Source organism: Ptychodera flava, assembly GCF_041260155.1.
Source record: "Ptychodera flava strain L36383 chromosome 23 unlocalized genomic scaffold, AS_Pfla_20210202 Scaffold_23__1_contigs__length_28996876_pilon, whole genome shotgun sequence".
Lineage (NCBI taxonomy): Eukaryota > Metazoa > Hemichordata > Enteropneusta > Ptychoderidae > Ptychodera > Ptychodera flava.
This window is the reverse complement of record NW_027248277.1, coordinates 3,939,672-3,961,980: the sequence shown is the minus strand read 5'-3', so window position 1 is coordinate 3,961,980 and position 22,309 is coordinate 3,939,672. Positions and strand designations below refer to the sequence as shown.

The following is a 22,309-nucleotide window of genomic DNA, read 5'->3' as shown; positions in this document are numbered from 1 at the left end:
GTTTGTGTCCTGATACGGCTACTACGCCTTGGTTGTTGCAGTTCACTTGCCATGACTTGACTTAGGTGAATATCACAAGTCCGATGAAATATCCGTTAATGAGAAATGTAGCGCGCAAACAAATCCTTTAAGACTCAAAATAATTTGTCTGCGACTACTGTGCAATTGTCATCTATGAGTGATATTCCGTAATGCGTTCCTCCATAAATAAGACAAAGCAAATATCCGATCTAATCATCACGGGATTTATTCGAATATAAGCAAGTCTTCCAGATAACGTAATGAAACGTATTGGAACGATTAACTGAAATAAATCAGAAAAATACAGAAAAAATAAGAACTAAGCTAAAATTCATACTCTGTAATGACCTAGGGGTCAAAGGTCAAATCAGTGGGTCAAGTCATAGGACCTGCCTCATTAAGCGCCCTCTACCGGTGACTGAACGCTTACCTTTGTTTACAAGATCTCATTTGCATAAGACCATGACTTACAGAGCATGAACAATTTAACTGCTTTGCAACAGTTATAACTAAATCAAAGTTGCATGAAAGTACAATCACTAAAGCAACTAAACTAATAAGTCTTAGATCAAACATGAATTAACTCAATCAATGTCCGCACGAGTGTTCTTTGTCCTTGGTCATTGTCCGTATAGATTTGCCTTGCAGGGGCGACGCCCTTGTATGCACAAGGCCAAAAGAGTTCCTTGGAAAACTCATTCAGCTGTTAACTCAATATACAATAAGATAGAGGCTTACCGGATATTTTGTGGGCTCATAGACAACTGTAGCACTGAACAGGCTGAAATCTGTTCCGCAAAAAACGTCTTTACAAGCAATTCTGGCGAGGAAAATGTGCTCAGATCTCCTTGAGTTGTAACTTTCAAGGAGGCGTTTCCCACAGTGAAGGCTGTTAGGCCACGTAGTGTCTTTCTATGCATCGCGTTGTGTAATAGAAAGGTAAACACTGATTGTATCAATGAACTCAGTCTTGAAAACGTGTTATGGGTCAACACACTCTACGCTGATATCAATTGGAATCTGTAATCTCTTACTCCAAATAGTGAACAGAGAATTTTGGCCGTAACAGTAATAAATTTCGTTTTATACGGAAACTGCTGAGTTCACCTTTTGTTCGTTTTTATGTCACGTAACAAAATTGGGGGCTTGTCTGGGAGCTAACATTTTGAGCCGCTTGATAACATTTTGCTAGCCTTTTACAAACTACTGTATATATTGTGAACTCGGCAAAATTTAATCGTGGCGGAATTCAAGCCAGACATATTTATTGAGGACCTTTTTCAGGACGCATTTGATTCCCTCAGAAAAGACGACCTCATTGCACTGGCCGATTTCCTTAACTAGAAGTTAAGAGATCTTTGCGCAAGTGAGAAACATTTAGTTAATTCAGGCCACTTTGAGGAATCCATTTGAAAGATTATAAGCCGAGTCTACCTTTGAACTCAGAAAATTGGAATTTGAAATACAGGCAAATTTTGAACTTAAGAAAATGGAATTACACATGGAAAAAGAGAGACAGGCATTAGTAAAGGAAAAGTTAGAAACGGAAGAAAGACAGAGAGAAAGATAGGCAGGAAAGATTAGAAATGGAAGAAAGAGAAAGGAAAACGAAAGGGAAAGAGAATTAGCAGAACGTCGACAACAGTTAGAAATGAAACGTTTAGAGCTGGGGCAGACACGAAAACTCTTCCTTTCAGACAATTGGGACATCACTAAGCATTTCAGGTTAGTTCCCCCTTTCCAGAAAAGGATGTTGATAAATATTTCCTTCATTTTGTGAAAATTGCTCAGAGTCTGAATTGGCCTAGGGAGTCATAGCTTTTGCAGAGTGCTTTGGTGGGTAAAGCCAGAGAAATTTACATTCAGTTGTCAGTAGAGAGGGCTTCAAATTATGATTCTGTGAAGGAATTAATTCTCAAGGACTATGAGTTGGTGCCTGAAGCTTACTGTCAGAAATTTAGGGATTGTGAGAAAGTGAAGGATCAAACTTATGTTGAATTTCTCGAACAAAAAAACCATCTGTTTGATCGTTGGTGTTCTTCTGTAAAGGTCAACGAACCAGATATGAACTGAAAATGCTCACATGTTTCATTATTATTGCAGTAATGTGTAAATTTGAACCTTTGGCACATGTTTGCAACTTCATTGAAAGTATTATGATTAACATAATAAACAATATTCATTATATCGAAAGTATTATGATCAACATAATGAATAATATTCACCGTTGATTAACTCTAAAAGATCATGAAGTATACAAATACGTAATAAGCTATGATAAAAATACCTTCTTTGACTGCTGTCATTGTACCATCACTTTATATAGCAAGTGTAATTACCTTTAGCCAAGTCCTTCAAGCCACATATGCCAACTGTGAAAGCTCATTAGATATGTCAATTATAAATTAGCCGACATGAAAATGTGAAATGACTTTAAATATTGTTTTAACCTGGTATAATCATCAATATACACAGCATGTTTTGCCAACTTTGATCAAGTAAATCCCAGTATATATCCCTAATTTAAAAAGATCATTGAAAATGCAAATTAGGAATTGGCTGAAGGAAAAATGCTTAATGACTTTCAATAATGTTGTATCATAGTATCTTTAATGTATATAGCAAGTTTCATCAACTTTGGTCCAGTCAATTCAGATATATATCCCTAATTAGGAAAGTTCATTAAATATGCAAATTAGGAATTGGCTGAAGAGAAAATGCTTAATGACTTTCAATAATATTGTATTATAGTGTCATTAATGTACATAGCAAGTTTCATCAATTTTGATCAAGTCAATTCAGATATATCCCTAATTATGTAAATTCATTTAATATGCAAATTAGGAATTGGCCGAAGTAAAAATGTCTCTTGACTTTCAATAATGTTATATCACAGTATCTTTGGTGTATACAGCAAGTTTCAAGCACTACAATCAAGTTAATTCAGATATATCCCTAATTAGGAAAGTTCATTTAATATGCAAATTAGGAATTGGCTGAAGTAAAACTGCTAAATGACTTTCAATAATGTTGTATCATAGTATCTTTAATGTATATAGCAAGTTTCATGAATTTTGGTCCAGTCACTTCAGATATATATCCCTAATTAGGAAAGTTCATTAAATATGTAAATTAGGAATTGGCTGAAGTAAAAATGCTTAGTGATTTTCAATAATGTTGTATCATAATATCTCCAATACATGTAGCAAGTTTTGTCAACTTTGGTCAAGTCAATTCAGATATATATCCCTAATTACGAAAGTTCATTAAATATGCAAATTAGCAACTATCTGTCATGTCACCACTTAATGGTTCCCACTGCTGATATATCTTGGTGTGATCAACATTTGTAGCAAATCTCATCAAATTGTGTGCCATTGTTTTTAATGTATATCATTTTTTCTAAAATCATTAATCATGCAAATGAGCAAAAAGTATGCAAGCCACACCCACCAAAAACTAATCAGTTCTTGCCATTTGCTAACTGAATCTATGTACCAGATTTGATTCTGATCTGATCAGCCGTTTTTGAGATATCGGACCAACAGACAGACAGACAGACAGACAGACAGACAGACAGACAGACAGACAGACAGACAGACAGACAGACAGACATCGCTGCGACATATGCTCACGTGTGTGAACACGTGAGCAAAATATTACTGGACTTTTTGATTGAGGAATTAAAAAGGTGCATTCGGAGTGACATCAAGACATTTATCAATGAACAAAAGGCATATACATGAGAGGTTGCTGCACGTTTGGCCGATGATTATTCATTGACCCACAAATCTTCATTTCTTGTTAAACCATCCCGTCCTTTTCATACCGAAACAATGCAGATAAATTTAACTCCTCCTTTCATCAAAGAATTTCTCAAAGGAGAGTAGAATATATAATGACAGCAGCTCGCAAAGTTCAAGTAACACTTCACATCATCAGATCCCAAGTCTCAATCTCCTTCTGGCAAACAATTTGCTACACTTTCTTGTAATTATTGTAAGAAAGACGACCATTTAAAGTCAGATGTTTCAAATTGAAAAGAAAACGTGAAGGTCAAAGTGGATCTAAGCCCACCGGCTTTATTTCTTCACCATCTCAATTAGAGTCTAATAATGCATGCAACACATTTTCTGTTATCCCCAATTAATGAGGTCAAGGTCAATTCTTCTCAAGATAGCATTATGGGTATTTTAGAACCATTTATTCATGATGGTTATATATCACTTACTGGTGATTGTTCTTCCGCTACCCCTGTCAAAATTTTAAGACATACCAGGGCTTCCCAGTCACTTTTATTGGCAGATACCCTGCAGTTTTCTGAAAAGTCATTTTCAGGTTCTAAGGTAATCTTATTAAGGGGTAGATTGTAGTGACTACATTCCTGTTCCTCTGCATAATGTCTATTTGTCTTCGAACTTTGTTTTTGGACCTGTGACTTTAGGTATTAGGCCTTTTTTGCCTTTTCTCCTTGGAAACGACCTTGCTGGGGAAAAGGTCATTACAAATCCACTTGTGACTGATAATCCTAGTTTAGATCAGGATCCAGAGCCAATAGAGGAGGAAATTCCTGGTTATATCCTTCATGTGCTGTTACTCGAGCCATGTCAAAGAAAACTTCTGAGAATCAAAATATTCTCAAAAATGATGTCACAGATGTTGACTTAAATGACACCTTTCTCAGTCAGGTGTTTGATATGGATCATTCCATTATCCCTCATGGATTTGAAACTTTCAGTAAAACTTCTGCTGACCAAGGTCAGACATTTTTTAGATCAAATCTCATTGCAGAACAACACAAAGACCCAGATATATTTTGTTAGTTTGACAGGGTAGATGATGAAGATAAAACTACAGATAGCCCTGTGTCTTATTATACAAATCTGGTATTTTCATGCAAAAATGGAGCCCTCCAGATGTCTTGGTTGATGACGATTGGGCTATAAAACATCAAGTTGTGGTTCCAAAGTGCCATCGTGCTGAAATATTGCACCTGGCCCATGAAACACCTTGGGCTGGTCATTTAGGAGTCAGGAAAACTTATCATAAAATTCTCAGTCATTTTTATTGGCCTACTCTCAGGCAGGATGTAGCACATATCTGTAAAACTTGTCACACATGTCAAATGGTAGGAAAGCCGAATCAAACCATTCCAAAGGCCCCTTTACAGCCGATTCCTGCATTTCAAGAACCATTTTGTAGGATACTAATAGACTGTGTTGGGCCCCTACCAAAGCAAGATCAGGAAATGTGTACATGTTTACAATTATGTGTACATCTACTCAGTTCCCAGAAGCCATACCACTGAGAAATATAAAGTGTGTCCAGGCCGATCAAGGCTCCAACTTTATGTCTGGAAGTTTTCAACAAGTAATGGATCAGCTAGGCATTAAACAGTATAGGTCATCCGCCTACCTCCCAGAAAGCCAGGGTGCTCTCGAACGATTTCATCAAACTTTGAAAAATATGATTAGGACCTACTGTTTTGACACAGAGAAGTAGTGGGATGAAGGAATTAATTTTCTGCTCTGCTGTTAGAGAGTTAATTTAAGAGTCTCTTAGTTTTAGCCAAGTTGAGCTTGTATTTAGACATACCCGGTACTGTCCATGGCCCACTTAAGCTCTTTAAGGAGAAATTCCTATCAGACAATAATGACTCTCTGAAAACTTTACAATGTGTGTCAGATTTTCATACAAAACTTACAAAGGCATGTGAATTAGCCAGAGAAAACCTTGAGTCATCTCAGCAGTCCATGAAAATCAAATACGATAAAAACACCTCAAAACGGAAGTTTGAACCAGGTCAAAAAGTCCTCGTTCTTCTTCCAGTTCCTGGCAAACCACTCCATGCTCGTTACTTTGGGCCATATCTAATTGATAAGAAATTAAGCGATTTAAATTACATCATAATAACACCTGACAGACGAAAACAAAAACAGTTATGCCACATAAATATGCTTACACCATGCATTGTTTCAGTATGAAAAGGACGGGATGGTTTAACAAGAAATGAAGATTTGTGGGTCAATGAATAATCATCGGCCAAACGTTGCACGCATTATTAGACTCTAATGAGATGGTGAAGAAATATCACTATCTTCAAAACATTATGAAGATAGTGACACTGAAACTGACTTGAGTAAAAATACTCTAAATTCAAAGCTGGGCTTGGCCAAACTTCAGTATTCAGGAATCCTGGAGAATCTTGAGTGTGGTATGTAAGGGTGCCGGAAATCGACAAGTGCGGGGCCAAAGTGAGAGCCAGCACAATCAGAGTGCGAGCGAATGTGAGGGCTTGAAGTGAGGGCTCTCACAATCGAAGTGCGGGTAAATGTGAGGGCTTGAAGTGAGGGCTCTCACAATCGAAGTGCGAGCAAATGTGAGGGCTTGAAGTGAGAGGCGCCTTGAACCGATCAAATTCGGGCTTAGCATACGAAAAATGAGAGTCAAAGTCGTTTTCAACGTTGAATGAAAACTTACTATCTCCAGAACACTGCGTGGCATAGCTCTGTGAACAGTTGAATGGCTGAGCGCGGAACGAGTACACGATGACCTCCGTACAGATCATGACCCATTACATATCACTTCCGTCTTTTTCATTAACCTTTTTGTGTTTTTTATTCATTGCATTTCAAATATCACAGATATCCTTTTTATCATTAATAGATGCAACTCAAGCAAACGATACCTCTTCTAGCTGGTACCATTGTACGGCTATAGCGTGACTGATAAATGTGACTTCAGTCAAACCACTTCACGACCTGGGCATGTGAACTCTGATACTGTTTATCCCACAGGCACTAGACCCGTTATCTGCCAAGAGATGAATAAAATATAACTTGATACAACCTCCGAGTCTCCTGTCATTCAGTCATAGCACACACTACACCGACTTGACCCTACCCTCGCTACGTCCCATGTATAGTAATAGGAAGGTATGAAACTTAACCCACCGAGTCGCACACATCTCAGACCGACAGATTTTTTTCGGCGAGGAAATTTTAACTGAAAATGATCGAATTCCATGAAGAAATTAGCATGAAGTAATAGAGTAATAAATTTATTGCTAGAAACTACCAGCAATTTCAAAACTACTCAACGGAAGAGTTAAAAATCTAGCTACTTTGCTACGACAGGCAGCTCCGATATCGTCCAAAACACGAATTTAACAATTTACCTTTGACCTCTGAGCTCCCTTACCGGGCGGCGCCTCTGGTTGGTCTATTTCAGTCACGTGATCGCCGCACACGTCAACAGCCGCGATTTTGAGAATATTCATTCCATAATGTTGGAGGAAAAGTGTATTTTGTATGCGTACCGGGGGAGTCGCACACGAACTAGTATTCACGCTCAAGCGGCGTTTACACAGTACATCGAAAACGGATTTATTGTACTCGATTTTTTTAATCACTATTTTTTTTATACAATGAGCCTATTTTTTCAGTGGATTACAGAATTAAGAAACGAAATTTGTTTACTAAAAGGACGATATTTGGCTTGTTATTGTTACACTTATTGTTATATTGTTACACTTGACTTTAGGCCTAAAGTTTCTTCATGATCCCTGGCCTCAAGGTGAATTGAAAATCAAAATTTACCATGGATTGCAGCTTCGATCTAATACGTAGCCTTTGTATCAAAATGTTGATTTGCCTATAGCAGTGGTATATCCATTGCATTGAGTCATTTCTGCTGCTCGTTTTGTAAATTTTTCCACTCTACTGACGTTTATAAGAGTATCTGTGAGGTATTATTTTTTCGGAAAGAATTCGTCTGGCGTTATTCCATCACGCCGCCATTGCAACCGCCGAAGGACCTTGATCGTAATACCGACACCAGTCTGATATCGTTTACAGGTAAGGGCGGTTCGTGTGTTGATGGCGAAATATAGAATGTTTTGCTGTAGGGGGAAATTTGACAGAGTCCGTATAGCCTTGTAGCAGATGTAGGGTATCAGGATCTTGTAGCTCGTGGTCGTAGACGCATTACACCGGTGAAATGTTTGTTCGCGGAGAAACGTGACCGAGTGTCGGTGTCCTTTCCAGTTGAAAACTAGTATTTTCAAGTTTAGTTCGGTTTACATCATCCCACAGGGCATGCGCATCCCTGACTTGGCGCACGTTGATCGCAAACGCGCACAGTTGGCCGAAAAGGGTCTACGGCAGAACCTTTATACCAGAATACATCTCAACGTTACAAACTCGATGACAAGGTTTTACATGTAAATCTGACCCAAACACATGTATTACACATTTGTTGTTAGTAAATAAATGAAGGTAATACCCCCTGGATGTTGAAAGACTTCAAATTTTGCTCAAACTTTCCGGAAGAATAAAGATCAGGTGTCACCGAGCAAAACAGCTATCAGCACTTTTTGGAAATTCCAAGAGCTAAAACCGAGGTTTTTTTAAAATTCATTTCAGGTAGTGGGAGCTAATGATTTGAAAAGTTTACCTTTTGTCTCTCAGAAAAAAGAAAATGTTGATAGACTTTACTCACTCAAGTAAGTTAATGCATGGGTGTTTGTACCCATCAAGCCCAAAAGTAGGAAAATGATCAATTATCTTTAAAAACCACCAGATTTGATTGATATTTGGCCTAATTATTGGAATTATTAAATTCTTTAAAAAAATGTCTGCCTAAATCTTGACGAGTTGAGTCACGTGACCAAATCTGATATTTTCCCGCCAAAATTTACGTCTTTATTAATTTTAATATTCCAACCGTAAACCGTTAAATTTTCTTGATTTTCTTTGCACTTTTGGAAACGACATTTATCATATTCTTTCAAAAATACATGGCACTCTTAAAACTCTATCTATACTTCTTTTGATATTCAAAATATTCATGTAAAACGTCAAAAATATTGTATTTGTTGTTTTTGTGAAGAAATAATATTCAAAATTCAATAATTTTGCATCTGCCACTAGTTCTAACACAAGTTGCAATCCCATTTTACATTAATTGGTCATAATATTTTAAATATTTTAATGTTTAACGGTTGGAATATTCAGTTATTTGCAATATACAATTTTGGCGGGAAAATAACAGATTATGGTCACGTGACCTGACTTGGTAATATATTATGATAAATTTTAGCTTAATCAAATGCGAAACATATTTTTGGCAATTTTCACAATTTCTGACCAGGTCTGATTAAAAAGTATGTTCAAACTGATTTTACATGTATGCACACCTATGCCCATGCATTAACATACCTGAGCACTACCAGAAAGAACCGTCTTCATGTTATCTGGGTGTGATTTTTATTTCCTTTTGGTGTATTTTTTTCGAGTCTTTACTGTCGACTTAAAGATTTTTTGTCTTCAGTTACCGATTGTTCGTCCGTAGTGACTTACAGATTTGGGCATATATATTCGTGTGTACGTTCACGCAGATATTTCTGACTGGTTATGGCCAATTGTAACAGTTGTAATACTTGCTACAAGGATAATACATTGGTTACATATGCATGTCAATTAGTTTTTTGATCAAATCAAATACAGCCATCAGGCACCCTTTTGGTTATGTATTTCTGGCCGTTCACACAGATATACCTTGGGTATTTTTTTTCAAACTTGGGCCAGGGAAATTACATAATAAGGTACATGTTCACGTCGATTTGTTTTTATCTGATTTTATAAGGTCCCTTGGCAGCCATTTCAGTTATCGATATCATTCGGTGATATGGTGGGTGAATGCGGGAATTTGAAGCTGTGCACGTCAATTTGTCAGCGGTGTCACTGCATAAAGTTGTTGATACACGAATATTGCCGCCGTATTCTTTCATTTCTGGCTTAAGCCAAATATACTGAGTCGAGGCTCATGTTAGCATACTTTTGTTTTTTCGATTAGATTGTATGTGGTCGCCTGGCAGTCATTTCATTTATCTGTATCTTTCGTTGATAATAGTAAAATCACGTGCGAATCCTATTTTATGCTGACAAAGAATTATATGAAATCACGGCTCAAATCATAGACCCTTGAGTTTTTCTCGAGGGCAATCCACACTACTGTTCCAGTGAGGATGGACGACAGTGAAAGATTGTTGATCGATCACAATCACAAGTAGTTATTTTTCACAAACTTTCACAACTTTCATTTCGACTACTTTCGTACCGTGATCAGTGGCTGATATGACCTGGAGTCAGACATGTCAACTCTCGATCGCTTCACCAGCTCCTTCCAAAGTGTTGGATAATGGCATTTTCGATCAACACCAATGTGGCCTGTACAGATCACTTGATCCAAAATCAATTTGGTTACTGACGTACTCAGATGCTCCAAAGATGCCCTCTGTTGACTTTACGTTTAGCAGATTCTTTCTTGCCTAACTCCCACAGAAGTTAGTATAATTCACAAAATCTATCTCCTTTTCACAACTAGATCAACACCTTGTCTCACAATCAACACAGTAATACTTTCTTAGGACTATACTATCATGTCATAAAGATGACTTGTTTATTGTAATGTACAGCATGTAAATGTCCTTGATACATTTTATGTGTCCCGACCTCCATGAAAAGAGGTTTTCAAAATTTATGGAGTTATCGAGATTAATAATTAAAGATCAATAGTAATGATAATAAATTTGGTAGGAGAGAAACAAATTACCCAACATGTACCAACACTGAATTCAAAATGGCCCTCATTCCTGTATTAATTTTATGGGGGAAAATTAAATATTCGAATTTCAGAAAAATAATCCTCCGGTGAAAACTTCATACTCCATAATCTTCAAAATGAGTTCCACTAGTGGTAGGCTAAAAGATGAACAGCTCTTTACAACTGGTCCCGAGACGTTCTACCTCTATTAAATTCGGTGATAAAATGTAGGATTAGGAACACAGCTCTGACACGTTGATTGACTTGTCGAACCTTCGAATAGAGTGCGTTTTGGCGAAGCACACGATGGCTTACCAGCACCAACCAGCTTACGAACGAGCGGGCGTACTTCCCTATTTTTCATGATTTCTTACACTCCGTGCGCAAGATGACTTGCTCACTTTCGGCGGATGTACTATATTTTGATGTTGTATGGTTTTTATTTCAACTGTGCTCTCTTTGTGTTTGCTTAACTTTACGATTAATTTCATTTTACCCATCGATGGGAACAACGAAAGGTCGGAGTTTGAACTCTTTGCGAACGCATATTGATGGCCGTATCTTCCAGATAAATAAATTAGATTGAACATAGCGGACAAGAGGAGGGGCGTATATTTTTTGTAAACACACCACACATGATTTCGTTTACATAGCTCCCCAATTCTCTCGTGTATACACTCTGAGAAATGAACCTCGGTTGAGCCATCTTTTTCACGGCAGGTAGCTTCACCGCAGACCAAACCATGCTGTCTGTCGTAGCTAGCTTCGTTGTAATATTTCGGATACAAATACGCAACACCGTTCGAATGTGAAAAACCAGCAAAACTATTGAAAAAATGATTTTGCATGTGTAACACCCCCTGACGGCTGATGACGTGTGCGGCGATCACGTGACTGAAATAGACCAACCAGAGGCGCCGCCCGGTAAGGGGAGCTCAGAGGTCAAAGGTAAATTGTTAAATTCGTGTTTTGGACGATATCGGAGCTGCCTGTCGTAGCAAAGTAGCTAGATTTTTAACTCTTCCGTTGAGTAGTTTTGAAATTGCCGGTAAGTTTCTAGCAATAAATTTATTACTCTATTACTTCATGCTAATTTTTTCATGGAATTCGATCATTTTCAGTTAAAATTTCCTCGCCGAAAAAAATCTGTCGGTCTGAGATGTGTGCGATTTGGTGGGTTAAGTTTCATACCTTCTATTATTTATACATGGGACGTAGCGAGGGTAGGGTCAGGTCGGTGTAGTGTGTGCTATGACTGAATGACAGGAGACTCGGGAGGGTTGTATCAAGTTATATTTATTCATCTCTTGGCAGATAACGGGTCGAGTGCCTGTGGTTTATCCGACATGGCGTCGTATGCAGAGTTTTTGCCGGAGAATTTTCGAACAAAAGGAAAGTTTTTTGAAGAAATTTTTGAGTGGCTTGTTCAACAGATAAAGTAAGATCATGGGAAAATGTATTTTGGAGACTTGTCTGGTTCTCTATGATTGATTTTTTTTAGTATAAAAAAGTTTCAATAGCTACTAAAACTGAGAAATCAGACAACAGCAAATGACAAGTTCTTTTTAAGTTTGTAAGCTTACTTACAGTATGCTTTTTATTTTCTCTGTACACAAAGATTGATAATCATTTCAAAAGATCAATTGCATCAGAATATCAGGGGTCATGAATGCTTGTTACCTTTACATTTGTTAACAATGATGGATATTCTACCTCAATAAAGTATGCCATTTTGGTCAACGAGCCCTTGAATATTGTTCACTGAATCGATACCATGGTCAATTATATTGTCACAGAAATCATAGCTATAATCTCTGTGTAGTCAGCGATTGACCAGTCATTAGATAGAAATTTGACTGTCTCCTTTGTTTCATACTATATAATCGGAAAGCTCTGCGACCTTGCATCACATTCATACGTTGTTTGTCTGCAGCGGAAATGATTGTGCCGTCTCTGGCTCTGAAACTTTTAAGCCAACGACTGGATGATTAGAACAAGCAATCTATCGGCGAGCAACACATCGCGACCGAATCACTTGCTGTAAAACGAATATGCATCACCGTCCCTCCCGTGGGTGGAGGGACGGTGTATGCATGCATCGTGTATCAGCCTTGAAATAAACATTAACTCTGGCAGGCATGTAGGATGCCAAAGACATTTGTGCATTTGCGTTTACAACAACCTAGACTTTGTCGATCGTAAGAAAGGTGGTGCTGAAACATATTTAACTGAACGCAGTGGCTACTATTTTCCAGTAAAATACTTAACTTTCACAAAATAACTCTCTCTCTCTCTCTCTCTCTCTCTCCTCTCTCTCTCTCTCTCTCTCTCTCTCTCTCTCTCTCTCTCATGTGTCAATATCGGGTGTGGTCTCTCAGTGTACCGTCATTCTAATTTGTTTTAGATGGAAATGATAATTGCAGTTTAATCTTGAAATTGGCCAAACGTCATAACTAGACACTTGTCATGGTCTGGAGCAAATTATCAGCTTATATAAAGTCGGACGTTTTTGCTTCCGAAGGGGCGCACGCGTAAAATACAGAACGTGTAACTAAAACTCACCAGTGAAATTTTCTAACTTTCAAAATTAAGCCGGTTGTACTGTCAGTGTCAACAATAAATAAGACAGAGCAATACTGCCGACCTAAATAACTCCGCGTATTTTTTCAACCTTACCGTTGCAGCAATGGCGAGAGTATGAGTCTAAAAATATAACATCACGGTATTTGGCTTGAATATGCCATCAACCCGATGAACATGTTAAATTCGGACACCTGAACCCTGACGCTACCCTGCCGCAAAACCTGTAAGGTGGTGAAATCTCCGAATATATATCGGATATTTACCTGCGATTTGACAGCTAGAATCTATTATCGTCCAGTATTTAAGCTAGAGTCGGTCCTTGGAAGTCGGTTTGACCAGAACTGTAAGATAGTGAAATCTCAGATATGTATCGGATATTTACTTGCGATTTGACAGAATCTAGTATTGTCTGGTATTGAAGCTAGAGTCAGTCCTTGGAAGTCGGTGTTACGGCCAAAATTGAGCCGTGCAATTTTGTTTGTTTCAATGAGTATTCAAAGTTAAATTTACATGACGCAAAATGATTTGTCGCTGATATCTACCTTCTCACGCTGACAAGTACGGACTCAGAACATTACGTCATCGATATCATTGTTTATGTAGTCGTTTAATGTCAGTCCACTGTTCGCTCATATTCCGCCAGATTAATATTCGTTGATTTAAACTTTAAATCGTTGATATTTTGATAGTAAAATCATTCAGTTACTGATACACTAAATACCCTTTAAGCTGCGCGCGAATATCTTTGTTAGAATCGCAGCTTTGTCTGGGACGAATATCTGTATTCACGATAAAAAATAGGTTCAGTGTGGAAGTTTTTTGGAAAAACATGGAATTGAAAGTGCGCAACTGGTGGACAGCAATTTCACGGGCCCTGTAACGGCGACAGTGGACACCACAGATGTAGAATTTGTTGTCTGACCACAGAAGTTGCAGAATAAAGTCGGTATGTTGATAACTTCAATGCTGTGTTATGTCTAACATTGATGGACGCGTGAAACAAACGATGGTTTCGACCGTATCACATTCTAACAAAGATAGTGTAACAAGTTAGGCCTAACTCCGATTCGTATCAAGTTTGTCTGGATTGTAAACAGTATTGGTATATTCTTGGACTTGAAATACGCGGAGAAGTGTTTCAAATATAAAGTCTTTGTTATCAGTTGACTTGGAATATATGAATATTGGACTGAGAAGTATTAACAAATTTGTATCATGGCAACTAGTGGAAGTCCAAAAAGTGAAGCTTGGGTGCCCGACAAAATTCATGACGAAGTTCCTCGTGATCAGCGAGATGTAGCTGCAAGTACAAGGTGGGACGAAAGTGAAGTTTTATTTCTTGGTCGTAGAAGGGCAGGCCTTGCCTCTCGTGTTACTGTTTGTTATAGTAAATTCTGCAAAGCAGACGATGATAACAAGTCTGTGGAAGAGCTTGAAGGATTATATGGCTGTCTAGAGGTTGCCTTTCAGAGGTTTAAAGAGGTTCATATTCAGTATGCTGGTATTATCGCAGCTTTGGATAAAGTTAAATTCGATCGATGCACAAGTCACTAGCAGAAAATGCAAGATGTTATGACACAGGCGAGAGATCGATGTGAAGCTGCATATACCAGAGAGTGTAAAGTTACTGATGACGACATAACCCCTCAAGATAGTGTTTCCATGGCAGGCTCGGATAACTGCTCAAAGGTTAGTAAAGCAGCAGTACCGCATGAAGTACACTTGCAAAACTCACTGCAAAGAAGACTACATTAGCTACTAAGGCAAAATTGATGGAAAATCAATATACTTCCAAAGTGGAAATCAAAAAGAGGATGGGAAAAATGATGTTGGAATTACATCGTAGGCAAACTGCAGCATCGAGAAGGCTCAAGAGGCTGAAAGAGAATAACTAATAAGGAAACGAGGTGCAGAAGAAAAGGCAATGGAAGCAGAGGTTAAGAGGGAGTGCTTGGAACTGACGGCATTGACAGATATGCAGAAACTTGACATGGAAGTTGAGTTGGAAACTACTAAAATAGAAGAAGAAACATTAGCGAAGCTGATAGGAGAAGAGATTGCATTGTCAGCTTTGAAAATTGAAGAACCTGCTGTTCAACCAGCTGCATGGTCACATGATGTGCCTGCAAATGGTGTGAAGACACCTATGGAAAAAATACTTCATATTCCAAATTTAAACCCTGCAGCAACACAGTGAAAGCCACTTCACAAGTCCAGCCTCCTTCAGTGTCAAAAGTCGACACAGGTTTCCCTTCAGAACAAGCTTGTACATTTCAGGAAGCTACTAAGTTTTCCCGTGTCCCGAATCAACAATAAAAATAAAAATACGATGGTTTCAACCGGGACTTGAACCCACAATGCACGGCACCAAATCACCTAGTGCAGGGGACAACAGACGAACACTCGACTAAATCCCCAATCTTAAAAAGATTGGTTCAATAATCGAGCTAATAACATCCCATGAAGACGTCGTCAACCAATTAGCCAGCTCATCACTAGCATCTGAGAAGCCCAGGATAATGGAAACGAGTGGTCTGTTGGTAAACAACACTCTCCAATCTCAGGAAAACAACACCGTTGCACAACGTCAACTTGTTGACACCATTCAGTTACCTAAAACCAAGATTATGGAATTTGATGGCAATCCCTTGCGATATGCAGTATTTATGAACTCGTTTGACAGCTTTGTTGACAATTCTACAGTTACTGATGCAGACAAACTTACTTGCCTTCTGGAATATTGTGTTAGCAAGGCAGGCAAAGTTATTGAGCCTTGTGCACTCATGGAACCCTCTGCGGGTTACAAGAAAGCCAGAGAATTGCTGAAGAAACGCTTTGGGGATCCTTACACTATAAGTCAGGCATGGGTCAGTAAGATAGTCAGTGGACCACCCATAAAGCCAAATGATGGTGAAGCCCTGCGCGATTTTGCGGATGACATCAGAGGGTGTTTGGAAACTCTCAGAGCTATGGACAGAACAGGTGACATAGATTCTCAGGAGAGAATGGTGAAGGTTATGACACGTTTGCCAATGTATCTACAATCAAGATGGCGAAAGCAGGCATATCAAATCAAGAGAGACAGAGGCAGATATCCTGACTTTCAAGAGTGTGCTGAATTTCTTGAAAGAGTAGCTGAAGAAGCTTGTGATCCTGTATTTGGGAAGATTGAACTACAATCAAAGGGGAAAGTAGATAAAAGTCGCAAATCTGGAACAAAGATAAAGGGTACCATCTTCAGCGTTCAAGGTGCTAGAACCGATGCTGTTAAAGATGGACAAGGATCATCTAATAGCAGAGCAGAGAGTTCAAAGTCACAGAACAAACTCAACTGTCATATTTGTGGCCAAGGACACTCCCTGACAGTTTGTGATCAAGTTAAGAAGATGACTGCTCAGCAGCGAGTGGAAGCAGTGAGGAAAAAAATGTCTTTGTTTTGGCTGCTTAGACTATAGTAACAATGGCCTCCGCAGGTGCAAAAGAGCAAATGTTTGTCCTGTAAGTAATTGTGGTTGGAAACATGCAGTCCTGCTTCATGATGGTTTCATCTCTGCTTCATCGGCATCTGAAACAAAGTCAAAAGTAGGCCAAGCAATAATCGAGACCAGAAGGTACAGGAAGAAGCACAAAGCTATGCTTGTGGGCAATCAGAGCGTGATACACTTTCAGTAAAGATAGCTCTGCCTACTTTGCCAGTCTATGTAAGAGGAAAGGGACAAGACAAGTTTATCAAGACACGAGCACTCAGGTAGTAACAGAACATTTTGTTCAGTGGCTTTAGCAGAACAGTTGCAGTTAAAGGGTCAAGAAACTGCTTTGTCCTTGGAAACTCTTGGAGAAGACAAGACTGTTGCTGCTGTCGAAGTGCAGTTAGAAGTTACTTCAACAACAGGTCGGCGTAAAACACGCAAGATAATCAACCTGCCTAGAGTTTATGCTATACAGTCATTTCCGACATTGAAGGGAAATGTGGTGAATGGTGATATTGCCAAATGGAGTCACTTGCGAGATCTCAAGTTACAGCAAGATGATTTAGACAATATATCAATTCTCATTGGTCAAGATGTTCTTGCCGCACTCATCCCATTAGAGGTTAGGTATGGCCGACTTGATGAGCCTTATGCAACCAGAACTGTTCTGGGTTGGATGTTAAATGGACCTATTGCAAGATCATCAGATGAGTCTGTAGTGAGCAACTTCATTAAGGCAGATTTGAAAAGCACAGATGACCATTTGGAATCTCAGGTGGAGCAGTTTTGGAAGTTAGATAGTGGGCCAATTTTAGCCAAGTCAAAACCACACACTCGCAAGATGACAAGAGGGCGATAAAGATTTGGAATGAGTTTGTTTCCATGAAGGACGGACATTATTATTTGGATATTCCATTTACAGACTCGACATCAAGATTGCCTAACAATTGGAAACTAGCAGAAAGGAGACTACAGAGTCTTGGGAAAAGACTGGCAAAGGACAAAGAGCTACATCAGAAGTACAAACAAGGTATTCAAGAGCTAATTGACAAAGGTTATGCAGAGCGAGTATCTCAAGATCAGATAAATCAACCAGAAGGATATGAGTGGTATTTGCCGCACCATAATGTGGTTCATCCGGATAAGCCAGATAAGTTTCGGATTGTTTTTGATTGCGCTGCAGAATATGAAGGAACTTCCCTGAACAAGCAAGTACTTCAGGGTCCTGATCTTACCAATAACTTGATAGGAGTACTATTGCGCTTTAGGGAAAAGCCAGTCGCTATCATGGGAGACATAGAAGGCATGTTTCTTCAAGTGAAAGTACCCAACAAACATAGAGATGTCTTGCGATTTCTGTGGTGGAAAGATGGACAGATTGGTGCTGAACTAGAAGTTTTCAGAATGACAGTTCACCTATTTGGAGGTGTTTGGAGTCCAAGCTGTGCCAGTTTTGCTCTTAGGAGGACAGCAGAAGACTATATGCAAGACTTTGCCCCTAAAGTGATAGACTCAGTGAACAAAGATTTTTACGTCGATGACTATCTTGGGTCAATGGATTCAGATGACGAGGCTGAACAAACGAAAGTCAGTCTGAGTGAGTTACTATTCAAGGGAGGTTTCCATCTGACAAAGTGGTCCTCTAATAGGAAGAAGGTCATACAATCTGTGCCACCTGAAGATCGAGCCAAGAAGGTGAAGAATCTTGACTTAGACAGAGATACTTTGCCAGTGGAGCGTGCATTGGGTACTCACTGGGATACTGAAACTGATATGTTTGGTATCAAAATACATGTATGTCCTTATGTGCTTCAGGCAAAGAAAATATTTCAGAAAGAGTGTAAACGCGGAAAGGACTGGGATGATGATATCGACCCTGTTAACTCCCAGAAGTGGAAAACATGGCTGATGGAATTGCCTGAGTTGGAGAAGTTAAAGGTACCACGGTGTCTGATAACAGAAGGATTTTGCGAAGTGACGCAAAGGCAGCTACATCATTTTGGTGATGCTTCAGAAGATGCCTATGGTGTTGTTTCTTACTTAAGAATAGAAAATGCCGAAAAGAAAGTACATTGTGCTCTTGTGATGGCCAAATCAAGTTAGCTCCCATACATAAGATAACAATTCCTAGACTGGAGTGTGCGCGGCAGTGACAGCTGTAAGGATGGATAGTCTTCTCAGAGTCGAGCTTCGGATGTCTTTAGAGGAATCAGTATTCTGGACTGACAGCACAACCATTCTTCATTACATCTGGAGTAAGACCAAAAGGTTTCAAACCTTTGTAGCAAACAGGCTTGCTATAATCCATGACGGTTCAAATTCATCACAGTGGCGATATGTAAGCTCCAAAGATAACCAAGCTGATGATGCTTCAAGGGGTTTATCGCAAAAACTATGTTGGAGAGACGTAGATGGCATGAGGGTTCTAAGTTCCTGTGGAGGAATCAGCGTAGTTGGCCCTTAGTGCCAGTATACAGCCCAACTACGTTGGACAGTGACAGTGAGGTGAAAAGGGAAACTAAAGCATGCGCTGCAGTAGTAAAGTTAGAAGACCCAGCAAATCAACTGCTGCATTACTACTCTGAATGGTTCCGGCTTTGCAAGGCTGTAGCATGGTATAGAAGATTTGGTCGATGGTTGAGCTGTGGGAAACCAAAGTTGAAACGCCTTTTCACTGTGGCAGAGATAGTGGCTACTGAGAAAGCTATCATTGCCTACATCCAGAAAATAAATTACGCTTCAGAGATACAATGTCTGAAGTTGGGAAGGCCAATTACCAAGAAAAGTTGTCTATACAGCTTGGAGCCATTCTTGATGCAGATGGCTTGCTGAAAATCAAAGGAAGATTAGAAAGGGCTCCAATAGCTGACGCAGCCAAACATCCAGTTATCATTCCAAGAGATCATCATATTGCGGAGCTTTTGGTCAGAAATGTTCATGTGCGGGAATCTCATCATTGTGGTCGAGAATTTGTAATGGCTATGCTCCGTCAGAAGTATTGGATTCCTCGGGTGAGACCATTAGTGAAAAGGATCTTGCGAGGATGTGTCGTCTGCAAGCGTCTAAAGGGAGAATTGCAAAAGCAAAGAATGGCTGATCTACCAGTTGACAGAGTCACTCCACAATGTGCCCCCTTCACGTACACAGGAGTTGATTGTTTTGGACCATTCTTTGTGAAAAGAGGACGGTCACAAGAGAAAAGATACGGATGTCTGTTCACATGTTTGACCATGAGAGCAATTCATATCGAAAAGCTGCATTCCATGGATGGAGATTCATTTATCAATGCCTTAATTAGGTTTATTGCGAGGAGAGGTAAACCAAAGAAGATCCGCTCGGATAATGGCAGTAACTTTGTTGGAGGGAATAAAGAACTGAGAGAATCAATCAAGAAGTGGAATGATAGTAACAGCACTAGACAAGAATTGTTAATCCGTGAGATAGAATGGGAATTCAACCCACCCACTGCCTCACATATGGGAGGAGTCTGGGAGCGACAAATTCGCACTGTGCGATCCATCCTAGTATCCTTGCTAAGAAATCAAGTACTGGATGATGAAAGACTGGATACAATATTTGCAGAAGTAGAGAATTTGGTTAATAGTCATCCACTTACAATTGTATCAGATGACAGTAAAGATGCGCCTGCATTGACACCAAATGACCTGTTCCCTTACGGAAAATTGAGATCTACATCTAGTCCACATTAGATCTACAGTAGACTTTATTTTAATTGGGCAGTAGATGAACTGCTTCATCTACTTTTGTGCATACTAATGAGGTCATAGTTCAGAGAGTAGATGAAATGTAGACAAAATGTGGATGAAAAATTAGACGAAATTTAGATCTCAGGTAGATGAAATGTAGACAAGATGTAGATCTATTGCTTCGTCCACTTTTGTTCATATTAATCATCAGGTCATAGTTTAGAGAGTAGATAAAATGTAGATGAAAGGCAGACAAGATGTAGATGGAATAAATTACGTATAAGATGTAGCTTAGACAAAGAACAAGAAATTATAGTGAGGCATGGAGATCTTGCAAAAGTGTTGAAAATGAAAATGTAAGTATGTTAACATGTCAATCAATTTTTAGACTTTAAAAATTGACCGATGGCCATGGTGTAGCACAGGCTAGGGCTGCAGTTCATGATGAGTATCACAATATTGCATATCACAACAACATCCTCTTGATGTAATTTGGTGGCAACTTCACTGAGCACCATGGTATCAATGGACCTTTGCATGAGATATCTCACGCTGGAAAAATCAATCATTCAATGACCGATCATGAGTGGTATTCAGGTCGAAATAGAGAGTAGAACATTGTGCATGCTTAGGCCTACTCAAATTTTTCAAAATCTTTCTCAATTGTACATACATCATTACATGATTAACAGAACAAACTGCATACAAAGCATTTCAGTACATTCAACGACGCTTTATAAAAAATTAGAACTGAAATATTCTACATGTTACACAATCAAAATTCATGTGGTCGTGGTATTAAAATTGGCGATCAACAAACCTTGCCTACCTCACGGGCCTACCTGGACTTGGTTCAAGTCGATGAATTTTAAAAACATAAAATCATTTATAATAGTTTCTCTGTGTCTCTCCTATTTCGTACAAACCTATCCGGAATTTGGCAGCTCACGCCAGGTTTTCCGAGCGATTGAATGCGTCATGTTTGAGTCTGCGCAGTAGTGAGTTAGTTTCTGCCGGATTCACCGACTTGGACTTCTTGCAAAGTACAGGCGGTGAGACAGACTGTGTACACAGTGACGTAGAGCAAATGCAAAATGATTGACAGCCCCGCTGTTATTCTGGCCAATAAGAAGAACGCATGCTAATAAACCTCTGCATGCATTAAAAGTTTGTTGTCATCTCAGTGCAAAGCTAGACATCGAGTACGTTTTATATCTGGGCGAATAATGGCATCAAGTTCGTACATCAACCGCATTTTACAACTGATCGGTCGACCATCGCTAATCATGCGAGATTACCAAAGAAAGCTTGTTGAGAGTTACATTGAGGGAAAAGATGTGTTCGTCTGCGCACCAACCGGCAGCGGAAAATCACTGACATACGAAGTCGCCCCACATTGTTTTGATTTCCATCGCTTTGGGCACGTAAGAGAACAGGCTACAACTGTAAGGACGGTGTCTTTTTCCATCCTTGAATAACCGGCGACAATTTTCGCATTTTGCAACATGGGCCCCACAAACAACACAGATATTTTCACGCGTTTTCAGTGATACAACAGAGGTCGTGCTGACTTTTGTGGGAGTGATCGCACTCGACATTTTGTCAACAACGCCATGTGAGTTTTATGCACGTCTCGTTTGGGTCAATTGGTAACTCCTCCCAATGTGTAAAATTTAGTGATGTCATCTTATGAATAATATATGAGTAAAGAAAACGTCATCTCATGAATAATTTATAGCAACGCAGATCATGCAAGAAAGCCAAGTCTGTGATTCCGGGTGAAACTCCCCTGCATAGCGTTCACCCAACTCATCGCGTCCACTCACGCGCGCGTTTCACATGAAAGCAGAATACAAATCATTGCGTTCACTCCACTCAAAATTCACAAATCACAGACTTGAACCAAGTCTAGGGCCTACTTAC

General features: G+C 39.2%; 2 protein-coding genes across 2 annotated transcripts; both read left to right on the top strand.

Moving 5' to 3' along the window:
- The first annotated feature begins 17,561 nt into the window (after window positions 1–17,561).
- LOC139124323 (uncharacterized) lies at window positions 17,562–18,782 on the top strand. Its single transcript, XM_070690461.1, has one exon. The coding sequence runs from the start codon at window positions 17,562–17,564 to the stop codon at window positions 18,780–18,782; it is 1,221 nt and encodes a 406-aa protein (XP_070546562.1).
- A 647-nt stretch (window positions 18,783–19,429) lies between these two features.
- Window positions 19,430–20,389, top strand: LOC139124322 (uncharacterized). The gene has a single exon (XM_070690460.1). The coding sequence runs from the start codon at window positions 19,430–19,432 to the stop codon at window positions 20,387–20,389; it is 960 nt and encodes a 319-aa protein (XP_070546561.1).
- Window positions 20,390–22,309: the final 1,920 nt, after the last annotated feature.

What these genes read in the sequence shown, in the direction of transcription:
- LOC139124322 (XM_070690460.1), top strand. Translation starts at nt 19,430, where the DNA reads ATGTCTGAAGTTGGGAAGGCCAATTACCAAGAAAAGTTGTCTATACAG.
- LOC139124323 (XM_070690461.1), top strand. Translation starts at nt 17,562, where the DNA reads ATGAAGGACGGACATTATTATTTGGATATTCCATTTACAGACTCGACA.